Source organism: Heloderma suspectum, chromosome 4 (genome assembly GCF_057233095.1).
Source record: "Heloderma suspectum isolate Gila_16-S chromosome 4, 16-S_ref, whole genome shotgun sequence".
In the NCBI taxonomy this organism is placed as follows: Eukaryota; Metazoa; Chordata; class Lepidosauria; order Squamata; family Helodermatidae; genus Heloderma; species Heloderma suspectum.
This window is the reverse complement of record NC_139461.1, coordinates 219,748,684-219,765,173: the sequence shown is the minus strand read 5'-3', so window position 1 is coordinate 219,765,173 and position 16,490 is coordinate 219,748,684. Positions and strand designations below refer to the sequence as shown.

At 39.6% G+C, this 16,490-nt stretch overlaps 1 protein-coding gene across 12 annotated transcripts in view; it reads left to right on the top strand.

Moving 5' to 3' along the window:
* The window catches only part of PATJ (PATJ crumbs cell polarity complex component), a 236,099-nt gene that overhangs the window by 80,168 nt on the left and 139,441 nt on the right, over positions 1 to 16,490 (top strand). For all 12 annotated transcript variants that reach the window (XM_084852343.1, XM_084852349.1, XM_084852348.1 and 9 more), the window contains 7 exons: positions 485 to 832; positions 1,258 to 1,336; positions 2,741 to 2,873; positions 4,440 to 4,511; positions 7,610 to 7,787; positions 10,998 to 11,108; positions 12,578 to 12,649. In XM_084852343.1, the coding sequence (XP_084708469.1) occupies positions 485 to 832; positions 1,258 to 1,336; positions 2,741 to 2,873; positions 4,440 to 4,511; positions 7,610 to 7,787; positions 10,998 to 11,108; positions 12,578 to 12,649 (993 nt within the window). The remainder of the gene's footprint in view (positions 1 to 484; positions 833 to 1,257; positions 1,337 to 2,740; positions 2,874 to 4,439; positions 4,512 to 7,609; positions 7,788 to 10,997; positions 11,109 to 12,577; positions 12,650 to 16,490) is intronic.

Here is a 16,490-nt window from a genome sequence, read left to right as displayed (position 1 = left end):
TTAATTAATTAATTAATTACATTTCTATACTGCCCAGGAGCCGAAGCTCTCTGGGAGGTTCACAAAAATTAAATGTTGAAAACATTTATGTTGCAATCCTGTGGATACTTACTTGGGAATAACTCCTATGGAACACCGTGGAGTTCAGTTCCAAATAAATATGCTTGGAATTGTGCTGTAGGTTTCAGCAAATTCCATATCCCTGGAATTAGCCCAAATTTTCTTTATAAACCAATCAGTAGAAGTGCTGACCTCAACTTCTATTTTATATAAACAAAATAATGTCTTCTGAGCTTGTTTTACTGAGCTTATTCACTTCTTTAATATTGTGGAATTATTTTATAAAATTAATTATTAAAAAAAACAGTGACAGAGAGTAGTTTGTAAAATCTGAGATGTTCCCGGAGCACAGATTTCAGAATGGATCTGTACTTTCAACCCTTTAAAGGACTATGACAAAGCTCTACTTTGATGTTTTATGCAGGACTTCAGAGATGGATCTTTTTCTAAAGAAGAACTCGTTGATGAACCAATCCTGGATTTGGGAAGACAATTTCAACATGCTCAGAGTGAAACAGATGTTGATAAGGAGTCATGGGAAATGCATGAGTTTTTGAGGCCTATAGAGGAGCACGTTGGTGAAGAGCGGGAGATGCTAGTGGATGAAGAGTATGATGTAGATCAAGAATACTATAGATATATCCCTTCAGTTGAGAAAGAACTGGCTCCATCTACTGAGATGGACTTTGAAACTGCAAGGCAATGGATAAAAGAACTGGAACCTACTCAAATGGCAGAATGGAGTTCCACAGTGGGCCTCAGTGCTGAAGAGGTACATAGCTGCATGCCCAATAAGTGGAAAAGGATAAACTAATTTTAAGTAAAGTATGATGGAGAGGAGTCACCTGTTGCAGAGATTGCTGCTGTTCTATTCTGGTGCAAACTCCAATATCTAAATAGTATGAAGACCACTGAGAATATTTATATAAAGCGGTTTACATTCTATTCCACTAGCATAGTGCTCAAAGCGTAAGCAAAGTCAGTAGCAATAACTGGTTTTGGAAACCGGTTCAATTATTTTTTAAAATTTATTTAAACCATTTGTATCCTGCCCTATATCATTAAGATCACAGGTCATGTCTTATGCCCATAAGAGTGTGCTATTGAATTAGTTTAAAAGTCAGGTTTCCAGCAGCATCAGGTTATGTCAGTGATTTTCAATTTTGAATTGCCTTTATTTTTCCTTTTTCACTGAAGACTGAAGAAAACACTAGTAACAGTTCAATGTTTCCTGGAGCTTCAATGGAATGCAGCCAACAAAAGACTATATTGGATAGTAAGTGAAATGAGCTCAATTTGAGTTTGTGCCTTTGTTGCATTCAGTTAATACAAGATTGTTGTTGTTCAGTCGTTAAGTCGTGTCCGACTTTTGTTAGCTACTGTGAACGCAAGATCATATCCTTCTTGTTTCATGGTCCCTCCCTTATTTTTCCTTTTTCTTTCTCCTTCCTTCTCTGTGTGTGTGTGTGTGTGTGTGTGTGTGTGTGTGTTTACACCATCCATCTTTACTATCTGGTCTTCTTTTCTTCAATTGTGGGGGGGGGGGGTTGTTTAGCTTTTCCCGTTTGTGATGGTAGTTATTCAGTAACTTAGCAAAACAAAACAAACACATGGCTCCAATCCAGAGTAGAAAATAACATTGTGGACAATTAGTTGGTGCTAGTAATTAGTTTTGATGCTAGTAATTTATCGTGAAATTAGAAATTGGTTGTACTTGCACACTTTATTCTGCATAGCCAATTCAAATTCTTTTTAAAGAATTTAGAATTCTTGGCAGATACTGATGTAATGCAAGAAGAACTGGGATTTAGGGATATACAAGCAATGTTGGGATAGGGGCTGGTAGATAAAAGTTTTGGGGAAGCACCAAGAAGCTTAAGCAAGACATGAATTCCCTGTCACCTCACCACACAAATTGGCCTTCCATAATCTTGAGGGAGTTTGTCAGGCATTACCTACACATTTTCAAACTTTTCTCCTCAGCTCAAAGAGCTACAGTTAATAAATTGATAAAAATAGTAATAGTAATCTTTTTTTTTCAGGATACCAAATTGGAAATGAGCAAAATCAAACTTGTTTTGTGTCTTTAGCCACCTGAGGGCATTTGAGCTGAATGCTGATATATTAAATTTATATTTGCTTTATAATATTGATTTATATATATACTGCCCAATACTCGAAGCTCTGTTATTCAGGAAGCAACTGTGGATCCAAAATAATGCCACTTTCATGTATCTTTGGGCAGAAACAGACATTAAAATGGGCAAAGGTCTGCCAAAACCCTCCATTTTTTTGTTAAGTTCCTCCTCTACCTATAATATTGTGTTGCGATGTCATGTGTTTTGCCTTCCTTGTTCTACATCACTGGCTGCTGCTGGCTGGATCAGGGAAATGACATGAATAACTATGAGTAATATAAATATCATAAGGAGAAGGAAGAGAACACGACTGCCGTTTTCAGTGGCATCACTGAGCCACAAATGTTATACTTTCAGAAATAGTTAATTAGTATGAGTCTCTATTTATTTCAAGTTAGTGTGTCTAAAATGTGTGTTTTCATACTGAACTCACATTTATCATTCATAAAACTATGTTCTCTGCCTGACACTCCCCCTTCCTAGATAGTTATTTACAGTAAAATTTCAGCATCATGGAACAATAACGAATCTCTTATTTTAAGGTGCCAAGATGCAAAATGGCCATAAAGATGTTCTGTGCATTGATGATGACCTTAAAAGACATAAACAGAAGACTGAAGACTGTGATCTTTCCAGCACCCAAGATTCTGCTCTACTTAGACTAGGGCTGTCTAGGTATGAAAGAAGTGTTCAGCTAAAAATGTGTGCTTATTTTTCTTGAACAGAAAAATGGTTATGAGGCAGAACTGTCTCCTCAGATTGCTTTAGTTGTATTGAATAACACTTTTTGTGCAATAAAGCATATTTATTTAAAGTATATATTTCCTCAGCCCAAAAGGAGGCTCCTGGAGTGGCTTAGAATCAATCAGTAAAAGACAGTTGCTGCCTGCAGGCTTACAATCGAAAAGACACAACATGCAAGAAAAAGGGGATGGTTCAGAAGAAAGGGGGGGAAAAGATTTTCAGTAGGGCTGGTGGAATGGCCCTGCTTTGCCTCTTATCTCCTGGGGGGCAGTTCAACTGGAGCAGGTGCTCATGACCCCTCAGCCTGCTCATGTCCCCCTAACTCCTTCTTCCTCACAGGGCAGTTGATGTCAGTTAGCCCAGGGGCGGGGGGGCAGTAGAGTCCAAATGGAGCAAGGCCGTGATGTTCCCTCAGGGAAAAGCTTACCCTTTTGTGCAAAGCCAGAGTACTTACGTTACCAATAGCATGAAAATCATAACGATTAATGTATAAAGATTACCTATTTGGTCAACTTAATTTCAGTTGGAGGTAAAGGTACACAGGGAAGGCAAATCCAGGTGTTATGAGCAAATGTAGTGCAGTAAAGTATGAACTTTGGGCCAAGCAATCTTGCCTCAGTTATCAGTTCAGTGGTTTGCGTAAAGTCTCCTAGTATCTCAGCTTCACTTCCCATGTATAATAGGTTAATAATATTGGCCTACCTCCTGGAGTTGTTTTAAGGATTACCATGATAATGTATGTGAAGTGGTTTGAATATTCTAAGGCATGCAAGTATATAATCTGCAGAAGCTTTATCTTTACCATTCATAAATCTTTTTGAACTCTAGTGGTGTTCTTTGCAGAGCTTCTGTTGATGACCATTTTAACACACATCTGCACCTGATGTGTGATAAAATTCTCCTTGCCGCTTGGAAAGTTGATACAGGCCACCATGCTTTCCTAGGATAATCCCTCTTACCCTGGAGCCACCCAAACCCTCTCCACAGTATAGCTTGCTTATCTGTATTATGAGGGACGAAGTTTTTTCAATACATCAAGTGCAGATGTGTAGTAAAATGTGTGGTAAATGATACAGATTACCAGAACTACTTTGTGTGAGAGGGTTTGCTGTGTGATAGCTTGATCAGTTGTATGGCTCTGAATTCTGCTACTTTTTGTGGTTGGAGAACAGCCAGGAAGAAAGAAACAATGGCCTGTTATGCTGTACACTCAAACATAGCAGCTTGACTTTGCAAAATCAATATTTTTCTTTTTATATTTGTATAGTCAGATCATATTAATGTCTTAATTAACAGAAGCCCCGATAGTTGCAGGACATTCTCTGTTTATATGTTTTTCAACTTCATTAACATGTGTTGACAAAGAGGCAAATAAATATATATGACTTTGGATTCTCAGAAATATGCAGATTTGACATCTGCATTATATACTGCATTGTGTAGATAAACACTGCATAGCCTCTGTGGGCAGCTGAAATTTATTTCCATTTTATTTAGTGAATTGCCTGAGAGAGAAGAAGGAGAAGGAGAAGAAACTCCAGTTTTCAGTCACTGGGGAGCACCCCAAACGTACGTTGATAAATATTTCAATTTTTCCTCTGCCTTAGAAATTATTCAAGGTCCTTGGGCATGAAGTGTATACTTCCCATAGCTTTTCATCTTTTGCTGGAGGCTGTTTGGTTGACCATTTATTTTATACCATTCTGGAATAGCATTGATGTCATTATGATCCACGCTTCCCTAAATACTGCATTTAAAATGAATGTTTAGAATATATCCTGCTGAAAGGGCTTATATCAATTCTGTTAATTCTTGACACTTCCCAGTTGTCCACTGCAGTTAAATTATTCAGGTGAATGTTGGTTCACCTGTGAATTCCTGCAGACAAGTTCTACTATCTCGGGTGGGCAACGTCATTAAAAAAAAAAAAAATGGGCAGGGTGTTGGCGGCCATACCAGATGTGTGTGGGGGAGTTGTTGCCTATCTCCGTACTATCTGGAACACTGGAATTTGCCTTATGCCAAGTCAGACCATTGGTCTACCTAGCCCAGTATTGTCAACTGGCAGAGGATTCAGGCAGGAATTTTCCCAGCCCTACCTGGGGATGCTGGGAACTGGACCTGGAACCTTCTCCATGCAAAGCAAAAGCTCTACCAGTGAGCTATGGCCCTTCAGTTTGTACCTAATTTTACTAGCAGCTCTCTTAATTAGGGCAGCTTCACTTATTATATTTGTTTAGGCGTATGCTTAAGATGTGCATACCTAAAACTTGTATTGTTAGAGGTGCACTCATCAGGGACGTGCTATTTGCTCTAGCAAACTTGGTTTGTTTTCTCTGTAATGTATAAAATGGCCATACACCAGTTCTTGTCTAAAGATTATATTGGCCCATATATATAAAGTAGCTTTATATTCACTGGCTGTGTGCTCACTGGAATACTTGTCAGTCTGCATACCAAACCCACAAACTTGAGGGAATTTACAAAGCTCTGAGGGCCTGCTGGGGGAAGCTGCTGAAAGAGAAGTGGGCAGAAAAAGTACAATATGCATGGGGGTCAGGCATATGTGCACTTCTGTATTAGAACCGTTTTATTTAACTGTTGCAAAAAATGATTTATTTTCATAACTCAATTGCCTTTCAATCTATTCTGAATGCAAATGCCACCCCGCGCACACACACACACACACACACACACACACGCACACGTGCGAAGAGCACTTTCCAGTCAAATGATCAGAGTTTATTTCACCTGAACGTTGAATGACAAGTTCTAGGAAAGGAGGTAGGGAACACAACGATAAACTTTTTGACAATAATGGCTGGATGGTGGCTTTCGTGCCTCACGTTGGCCTTCACACTGGATGCAGCTGGCAAACGGGTGGTGGGTTTTTTGTTTTGTTTTTTGCGTGAGGTGCCATGAGTTTCAGGTCTGTTAATTATAGCCACATATGGAAAACGTGGCCTGCAATCTGTGCTTGGACACAACTGTAATCTTACTGCTTTTGTCAATACTTAGGCCTGCCATCAAGATTCCTTTTTAGGCAAGATTTCTTACTGAAAACATAAGCATGTGTTCAGAGCTGGGCAGACGATAAAACAATTAACGACTAAGATGAGCTATGCAGGATTAGACTAAGCACCAACCTAGTTCAGCGTTCTTTTCCCTTATTAGCCAACCTAATGGGAAGCCCACAAGCAGGACATAAGCACAATATACCACCCTCCCATTCATGTTCCCCAGCAACAGGTACTGAAAGATGATATATAACTATCTCTACTAGCAGACATTGACAGCCTTATCCTTCATGCCTAAATTGGTCTTGGGACCAAAATGTGGACAAGGGATGATGAAGCAGGTGGGGATAAAGGGTTTCAAAGCATGGATAAGACCATAGTTTCAGGAGGAAGAGTTTTGTTAGTCTTTGTCAGGATTTGTTAGGCACTATGGAATATTTTAGGGAAAGCTAAGTGTGTACTAAACAGACGTGCTTCACTTGGAGTACAATGAAACCAGACTGCTAGTGCTTTAATATGCAAAAGGTCACAGAGCAACATTTAAACTGATCCCTGAGGTAAAAGCCAGCATGCACTTTGGAAACATTTTTATTCCAGTCTGCATTTAACTAATTTGCTGTGCGGGGGAAAAAAATAACTGCTGTGGGATTTTAATTTAGAATTGTGTATTATTATTTTTTCTGGTCTGTGGTTAATTAATTTGCAGTGCTTACAAATTTTAACTGCTGTGGGCTTTTAACTTTGAAATTGTATTTTATAGAACTGTTGTATGTTGATATTTTATATGTTTTCTTCTTTTTTCCTTTTTCTTTCTTTTTGTAAGCCACTTTGAGAGGGCAATGTGTCCTGAGAAGCAGGATAGAAATTCATCAGATAAATAAATAACCAATGAGAGTGTAAGCTTTACCAGGGCTGAACTTTGCAATGAGTATACAGAAGATCATAATAGATAATTAAAGAGGCAAAAGGAGAAACCCATGCCAAAGAAATTTGGAGGACACAATGCATATAGTTTAATGCTAGAACCTTCCAGGCTAGGAACTGGAATCTTTGTGCTAAATGAGAACATAGATATAATGGCCTTATTAGAAACCTGTGGAACTGAGAAAATCAGTGGGACATGGTTATCCCTGGGACAAGAGAAGGAAGGACATACTGGGAGTGGGTTGTGCGTTGCAGTATATGTCCTGTTTGGCATCCCTAAGAGTAAGTTGGTTGCTGGACCTCTTGGGCTGATCCAACAGGACTGCTGTCATTTCATTTTCTCATAATAAAATACATTAATATTTTCAATAGTTGCCTGTAGGCAAATTCAGTTGTTTTCATCTGGCTTTCTTTGTGCACATAGGACTGATGGTGTGCATATCATATAATATATCAGATATAGGCCTTTTGGAAGCATTAAGTGTATGAATGCCCCACTTTGCATATTTCATCAGAAGTAGGAGATAAGTGTTAGTGATTTTCCTTCTGCATTTTCCACTAGACTGTAACATACAGTCTAGTGGAAAATGCTTCTCATTTTAAAAGGCTTATGTTACACCTTATAAAGAGCAATATGTTTAGATTAGCATCAGGATGATAGAGTTAAACAAATATCATGTAACTGTGAAGCTTCTCATATTTAAAGTATTGTGTTTCTTTCTGTAGTGTTGAAATTTTTCGAGACCCCCATGTGCCTCTTGGCATCAGTATTGTTGGTGGACATACAGTTATAAAGCGCTTAAAGAATGGAGAAGAGCTTAAAGGAATCTTTATCAAGCAAGTCTTGGAAGACAGCCCAGCAGGAAGAACAAAAGCTCTCAAAACTGGAGATAAAATACTTGAGGTAAGTTCCGACAAACATTTGCCTTTTAAAAATATTGTAGCTGTCAGCACCTGCCTGACAGCGTGGGGTCAAGCATGATCTTTTGAAGAGAAAATAAAATTGATTTTAAATTAAATAACGAACTTAATGAACACTTGTAGACTGTCAGTAAAAGCTGTGCATCTTATATTTGCACAGAGTGTTCATGTTTTATGTGTGGCCCTGTGGGGAGTTGTGTGTGCTGTTTAGCCTTATGAGAGGAGATTCCCACTGGAGATGTTAATCTTATACATAATACAGGAAGTACAACTTCGGTATGCTTCCTGTGTTCATACTTCCTGCATTTGTGCACATTGTTCATTACTGGAACTTTTCAGAGAATCATCAGGTCCAGTCTCTGACATTAAAGCAGATTGTCTAATATGCATGCCCCTCCTCCCCACAAGTAACCTATACAATCCTTATGAAATATGTCTTTTTGGTCACTAGCAGAAATCAACTGTAAACAAAGGGTAGGCAACCAGCACTGCTGATCCCAGTGGGCACACAGCCCCTACCACTGGCAGTGTCAATATAGCGCTTCCCCTGGGGCGAGGCCCCAAAAGACCAGTAAGGTTCATTTTTGAAAGGCGTGACCTGCCCCTTCCAGAAACTTGCTCTTCCAGTCATTTGGGGGTTTGCCCCTGGAAGCACTACATTGTCACCACCAGTGGTAGGGGCAGTGCACGTGCCACCACTGGCAGGGCCAGCCATGCACACACCAGGACCGGCAGTGCTGGCAACCCGTGGTAGGGCAATGTTGGATTCTACCCAAAGTATGCCATGCTAAAGCAGCTGAAGAGCGATCACTCTGAATGAGCAAATGAGCCAAATTGTCCAGTAACTATTTCTATGTTGTTGTTTTTCCTGAATGTCTAATATAAGTATTTGCTAATGTGAATGCATTTTTGTGTCATGAATTGGATGTTGTCTTGATGGACATTGTATTGATGCTATTAAGGATAATTTTTGTTAAACATATTTGTTATAGTATACCTCTTAGTGACCTTTTTCAGGTACTTGCCCAAGTCTTGCTCAAATAAGGAGAACAAAAGGGAGCACAAACCTGCACAAAGGAGATACAAGCAGACAATAAGAGATGCAAAAAAAAAAAAAAAAAAGGATTTTGAGGAGCATATTGCTAACAATATAAAAGCCAACAATAAAGAATTCTTTAAATATATCAGAAGCAGGAAACCAACTAGGGAAGTAGTTGGACTGTTGGATGATAATGGAGTTAAAGGTGTAGTAAAGGAGGATAAGGAGATGGTGGAAAAGCTGGATGAATTATTTTCATCTGTCTTCACTGCAGAAGGTGTAGGACACATATCTTCTGCATATCTGTGCCTGAACTGGTTCCAGGAAGGGAGTCTGAGGAACTGTGGCAAATAGACAAAAGATGAGGTTCTCAACCTTATTAACAAACTGAACGTTAATAAATCACTAGGAACAGATGATATCCATCCTAGAGTTCTTAAAGAAATGTGAAATTGCAGATCTAACAAAAAAAGTGATATGTCCCTAAGATTAACCAGTATACCAGACAAGTGGAGAATGGCCAATGTAATGCCAATTTTTAAAAAGGGATCTGAGAAATTACAAGCTTAATGTCTGTTCTGGGTAAATTGGTTGAAAATATTAATAAAGATAAAATTAGTAGGCATATAGAAGGACAAGCCCTACTGAAAAAGAATCAGCATGGCTTTTGAAAGGTAAGTCATAGAATCATAGGGTTGGAGGGGCCTACAAGACCACCGAGTCCAACCCCCTGCTCAAGGCAGGAATCCAAGTCAAATAGAATCATAGAATAGTAGGGTTGGAAGGCTTCTGCAAAGGTAAGTCATGTCTCACTAACCTTTTAGAGTTCTTTGAGAGTGTCAATAAACATGTGGACTAGGGTGATCTGGCAAACCTAGCAGTCATGGAATAAGAGGAGAGGTCATCTTATGGATCAGTAACTAGTTAAAGACCAGAAAGCAGAGAGTAGGAATAAATGGTAAATTCTTCCAATGGGAGTTCTCCCACAGGGATCTGTACTGGGACCAATGCTTTTCAACTTTTTCATAATGATCCGGAATTAGGAGTGAGTATTGAAGTGGCCAAGTTTGCAGATGACACCAAATTATTAAGGTTGGTTAAAACAAAAAAACAAAAAGGGACTTCAAAATGCCTCAAAGGATCTCTCCAAACAGGGAGAATTGGCATCAAAACAGCAAATGTAGTTCAATGTAAGGAAGTGTAATGTACACTGATGTACACTGAGGCAAAAAGTCCCGACTTCAGTTATATGCTGATGGGATCTGAGCCAGTGGTGACTGACCAAGAAAAAAATCTTGGGGTTGTGGTGGACCACTCGATAGAAATGTCAGTCCAGTGCCAGCTGCTGTGAAAAGCCAAATTCCATGTTAGGTATAACTGGAAAAGGAATTGAAAACAAAACTACAAGTATCATACTGCCATATACAAATCTATGGTGTGACTACATTTGGAATACTGTGTACAATTATGGTCATTGCACTTCAAAAAGGATATTGTAGAGCTAGAAAAAGTACAGAAAAGGACACCTAAAATCATCAAGGGGATGAGCAACTTCACTACGAGGAAAGGCTAAAACAGCTAGGACTGTTTAGCTTAGAAAAGAAGTGGGTAAGGAGAAATGTAATAGTGGTGTACAAAATTATGCATGGTGTGGAAAAAGTGGATAGGGACACATTTTTCTCCTTCTCTCAAAACCTAGGGTCATTCCATGAAACTGATTGGTGGGAGTTTCAGGACAGATAAAAGGAAGTGCTTCTTCATACAGCGCATAAAACTATGGAATTCACTACCACAAGATGTAGTGATGGCCACCAAGTTAGATGGCTTTAAAAGGGATTGTACAAATTCTTGGAGGAGAAGGGTATCAATGGCTACTAGTCCTGTTGGCTATATACTTTAGTATCACAAAGATTATGCTTTTTTACACCTGTTGCTGGGAAACATGGGTGGGAAGGTGTTGTTGCACTCATGTTTTGCTTGTGGGTTTCCTGTTGGAAGCTGGTTGGCCATTCTGTGAACAGAATGCTGGAGCAGATGGACCTTGGTTTGATCCACAATGGCTCTTCTTATGTTCTTATGTCCATACTAAATTGCACTGTCAACATCTTGTACTGTGAGAAGTGTAGAATAACTAAAAAGATCCTTGTTCCGCAGGTCTCTGGAATAGACCTACAAAATGCTACTCATGAAGAAGCTGTGGAAGCTATCAAAAACGCAGGCAGCCCCATTGTTTTTGTTGTTCAAAGCTTATCCACCCTTCCAAGGGTGAGTTATTTCTTTGGTTTCCAAATCCAGCTATACATGTAGCATGATGCTTATTTTAAAGTGCATTTCTTTTAGAGATTTTTTCCTCCTTGAAGATGTTGGTTTTTGACAAACATACAAAAGCTACACACTGTATTTTAGTTCATGGTTTTCTTGTCCTGGAACCAAAGGCTTCATGGCAGATGACAACGTTCAAATACAAATTCAATAAACACAGCATCAGAATTAAAATCAGCCCATGTCTGCTTGCTTCCGATAGTGAGAAGGTAACCCAAATAAATGTGTCTAGACTTCAGTAAGTTTCTGGGGTAATTCTACAGCTATAGGACAGCCCTTAAGAATGTCTTTTTGTGTCCTTGGTGCATAGATTGTATGGTCAAGACAGTATTCTTATATGATCTTAAATAAATTAAGTTGCCAATTCACCACCCAATTTAAGGGCTTCATAACCATTGTTAACAGTATTCAGAATAATTGATCTGCACTTCCAGAATAACAACCTGATCCTGAGTTTTTTGTTGTTCAGTCGTTCAGTTGTGTCCGACTCTTCGTGACTCCATGGACCATAGCACGCCAGGCCTTCCTGTCCTGCGCTCTCTCCTATAAACAGAAAGTCATTTTCCATTAATGGAAAAGACCTTTCATCCAGCAGAGACTCCTGCTGGTGGGAGGTGGGAAGGCTGTTTTTGTTGATTTCCCCTTTAGCCCCCCTATGCGACCTACCATGCTGCTCTAGAAAAAACCTCAACCCTCCAAAGCAGATTTCCAGTGGAGGATGGAGAATTGGCAAAAATTACCACTCCTTACTTCCATCAGGGGTAACATCCCATGAGCACAGTTGTACTCGCAGGATATCAGGACCCAAGCCAATGTGTTTACCTAATACATTCTGTAAAGTGATTTACAGTTTTCATATACCGTTGACACTTTTTTCATGTCTTTTGAGTTTACAATGTAACAATTAAACAACACTATATTGTGACGGCAATATAGTGACAAAATCCTAATAACAAAAAACAAGACATAATGGCCTTGTGGCAGAAAAAGAGGTGGTACTTGTACTTTAATTAGGACTATCAGCACCACAGAAGTAGCATCCTATATACTAAGAGCAAAGTTGTTCTCCAAGTAACAATCTGTATGTGGTCAAAATAGCACTACCCATGGAAAAATGGAGGTAGCAGCAGGCTTGGGAAAATCCCAAGGTTTGTAGAAGTGCAAACAACTTTAGGAGAAAAGATCAGGGAGAACCCCTTCCCCAAGATCTTAGTGAGGACAGAGCATGCTCGGTGGCCATGGAGTGCTGATTGAGAAAGAAAAAATGGAAACCTAGAGTAGTGAAATGGACTGGAGTATTCTGAAAGGTTGGCTGGCTGGGAACCTGAACAGAAATACTTGTCCCACCTGTATATAATGAAGTACACTTTGGATGTATGATGTATTTTTAAAAATACTTTTGTATTCTGCAGATAGTTTCCTTAGTAAATCCCAAGAAAGATAAAGACCATGAAGATCAAGACACAGAAGGAGAAGCTGAAAAGGTATTGTAGATTTAATCGCTCACTTTCCAAAATTAGGTTTATGCAATGCATAATATAGTAGGCACTTTGTCACTATAGAACACAAGGTAAAATTCTTTTAAAAAGAAGAGCATGGATAATATATGGTATTTTTGCTGGGTAATATCTAGTAGATTAGCTGGTATGTTTGGGGAAGGCAAATCAAAACCATTTACTGCTATACTTGATCTATACCGCTATTTATAATGTTAGATGCATAAAAGTGGAATAACAGTAAAAGCAATAACTAAAGGGATGCTTAATTAAAGAAAAAGAAATGTGGGTTAGTGCTTGTATTTGAGTGAGTCATGAAAACCTAATTTTTCTGGGAAAGGGAGGTGTCTAATCAAGCCATTTATAGCTCGGTCCTATGCGTGTCTATTCAGAAGCAAATTCAACAGGACTTACTCCCAGGTAAGTAGGGATAGGTTTACAGCCTTAAAGAAACATGTTCCTTTAGTTGAATTTCTTGAACCAAAAATGTGTGTGTGTGTTTGTGTGTGTGTGGGGGGGGTCAGCCTTTAAATTTTACTTTTATATAAAGAAGTGTGCAGATTTAGCTCTAACTCTTTTTTTTTTAACTCAGTGCTTCTCAGTGAAAATAGGGGCGGCTGAATCAGATTCCAGTACTTCATACACTGAACTATACCAATGCCCAGTGTTTTTAATTACCTTTAAGATTTAGAACCTACCACTTCTAGCATTATATGGCTAGCACACACAAAAATGTTTTAAAAACCATAATAAAATTGTATCATATCAAAATAGCACTGAACTTTCCCTGCCCCCTGCCCATTTAACCCTGAGATTGAGGCCAGGTATGTTTTGGGCTGCCTTTACACTAAAGAAAAAAACCACAGTCCACTCATTGTGGAGCCTTTCCATGTTTACAATGAAGTCCAAGATGGCAACCATGTGACTGCTGAGAGGGGAAGTTTTTAATTTTGAAGGTTCCATTGAGATCAGTGAAACAGCAGCATCTAGTGGCTGTTTTAATAGCATAACAATCCGACTTAAATAAATAGTTCATTATCCCCGGATCTTTTTGAGATGGAATAAGCAGGAAATACCTATGGGCATGCCCTGGAGCTTGACAACGTCATGAAAAGGACCCACAAACTTCTGTGAGTGAGCAATATCAATAGCAGGAGAAAGGTTCTGTGTGAAGAAGCCCTTGAATGGCTATGAAATATCATTCTCCATGATGGGAGGAAGCCTTAGAATGGGCTGGGCAGCAGGGGACAGGGGACCAAGCATACCTCTCTTTGTCCTGTCACTCTTTGAATCGTGTAAGAAGCCACAGTGGATTTCAGAGATCAAAATGAGTCACATAGTTGGAGGCAGTCTCTAAACTATGTTAGGCCTAAGCAGTATAATTTACTCAGTTACTGTGTTGCTTTCGAACTGTGGTGCTGGAGAAGACTCTTACGAGTCCCCTGGACTGCAAGGAGGTCAAATCAGTCCATCCTAAAGGAAATCAACCCTGACTGCTCATTGGAAGGACAGGTACTGAAGCTGAAGCTCCAATATTTTGGCCACCTAATGCGAAGAGAAAACTCCCTGGAAAAGACCCTGATGCTGGGAAAGACTGAAGGCAAAAGGAGAAGGGGACGGCAGAGGATGAGATGGCTGGATAGCATCACCGATGCAATGAATATGAACTTGAGCACGCTCCGGGAGAGAGCGCAGGACAGGAAGGCCTGGCGTGCTATGGTCCATGGGGTCACGAAGAGTCGGACACGACTGAACGACTGAACAACAACAACATGCAGTAAATCACTTTAAAAGCTATCATGGATCTCTTTTCAGAGAGAGGATATGATAATGATGATGATGATGTACTAGTAGTAGCAGTAGTAGCAGCAGCAGTAGTAGTAAAGGTTTCATATTGTCTGGAAACCTTAAGAATTCCCTGGATTCCATTCAGTACACCTAGAGCTCAGGCTTCATTTTTTCTTAAGTAAGTTTCTAGCCATCCAAACATACAGCTCTGTGCTGACATGGTTCTAGCAGTGCTTCCCCTTTTTAAGGCTCTTGGGCATCCCTGTTTGCTGTGCTGTGCAATCAGAATGAGAACAGTAGAGCCTAGAAAAGAAAACTAACACAGGTCTATATCCCTGTTTGCTTTCAAGTTCTCCGCCCTGCGGATTTCTTACTAGCAAACACTTCCTGAAAAGCCCAAATAGTGAGAATGTATCTAACTGGGAGACTTTACAATCAAAGACTAGTAAGTAAGCTTGCATCTTTAACCTCTTGATATGATCCATGGCTAATAGTGCCTTCCATGGGCTTCCATTTTAGCTATATATCCAATATAATCTTCTTTTCCTAATATATATGTTGCTTCAGCACTAGCAGTTCAGTCTGGAATCGCCATCTTTTTGTTTCTTTTTATGGAGAATCCAAATGTTGTTGTTGTGAACTCATTGCATTCCATTGCCTTCTGTGTTGCCTCCCCTTTCCCACCAGATCTAATTTGTGGTGATTTTACCATTTTAAAAAGCAGTTGCTGCTGTGTCTTTAACTGAAACCTTCCTGTTTGACAGTTCTGACTTGTTTATTGCTCCTTTTGAATGGACTGTTCTGCTATATAGAAATGAAAGAAAAATTAATGAAAGGAAATTGGGAATTAAAACAAACTCTCATGGGAACAGGAAAACAGATATTTAAATGGCAGTTAACAGGCCCTTCAACACTGCTGCACCAACCAGAAGCAATCAAAGGGGAAGAACCAGCAACCAGGAAGGATTTAATTAACATAGGAAAGGTTATTTTGCTGAATACGGCTTGTATTATAGAATTATCTTGCTCATGGGGAAGGGAATTGCTGGATAATACAGTGCCCTGTGGAATCTTTGTTTTGATTCCACTTGCGATTGCTTGTGGAAAAGCAATGCCACATCAATGCTAAAAGGCTGTAGTGTAGTCTCAGTTGCCTTTCTTTGTTACTTTCCTGTTTATATACCTTCCTTTTGTTTCTTACCTAATCATCCTTACTAGAACATTGCCCAGGCTTTTAAAGTGTGTGCTTCAAATATTCCCTTTCTCAGCGGGCGAACACCTCTCATCTCCTGAGTTTGTATCTATGCAATGCCTCTAACTTCTGTTTTGAGCTCTGTTCTCAAAAGCTATGTTGTCACTTTTGCTATACCCTAATCTTTCCCCCCAAATTATACAGTTCTGCAGAATCCTTTGCTGTAATTACAAATACATCTTTAACCTGGCTCACCTTGTGTTCATCCTTCGTGTGCCTTCTCCTATCTCTAATGTACAGTGTGAGCTCCTTTCACACAGGGATCTGCTTTAAACTTTCTGTACAGTGCCTGCCAAACCTGCTGCTGACATTTTTTTTAGAATATTGCTAATCTAATGCTCCTTTTCCTGAAGAACTTCAGTGGGGAAAACAGCAGCACATCAGGCTTGGTTCTTTTTACATAATCACCTGTAGACCTGTCATCTCCTATTATTTACAACTATTTTACTTGATCATTCCCATGGAAATATGTGTGAGAATTTGGCCCTACCGAGAGGTTATACCTGAGGGAGACTGACAGCATGAAGAGGAGACAGGGGCTGAAAACAGTAGAGCACATGAAGGTCATGGAATCCAAGAATGATGGTGGAAATAGCCTAAGAATGGAGTAGTGGAGTAGCCAGCAGGTCAGAAGAAGGAAAGCTGAGATGGGACCACATGTGGGATGCTAGGAAAGGAGTTAGAGGTAGCGGCTAGGGAAAGGAGGATTAGAGGTAGGGGTGGTCTCAGACAAGATAGGCTAAGGTGGACAGCTATTGTTGATGCCAAAGAGCAGGACTGGGAGAAGCA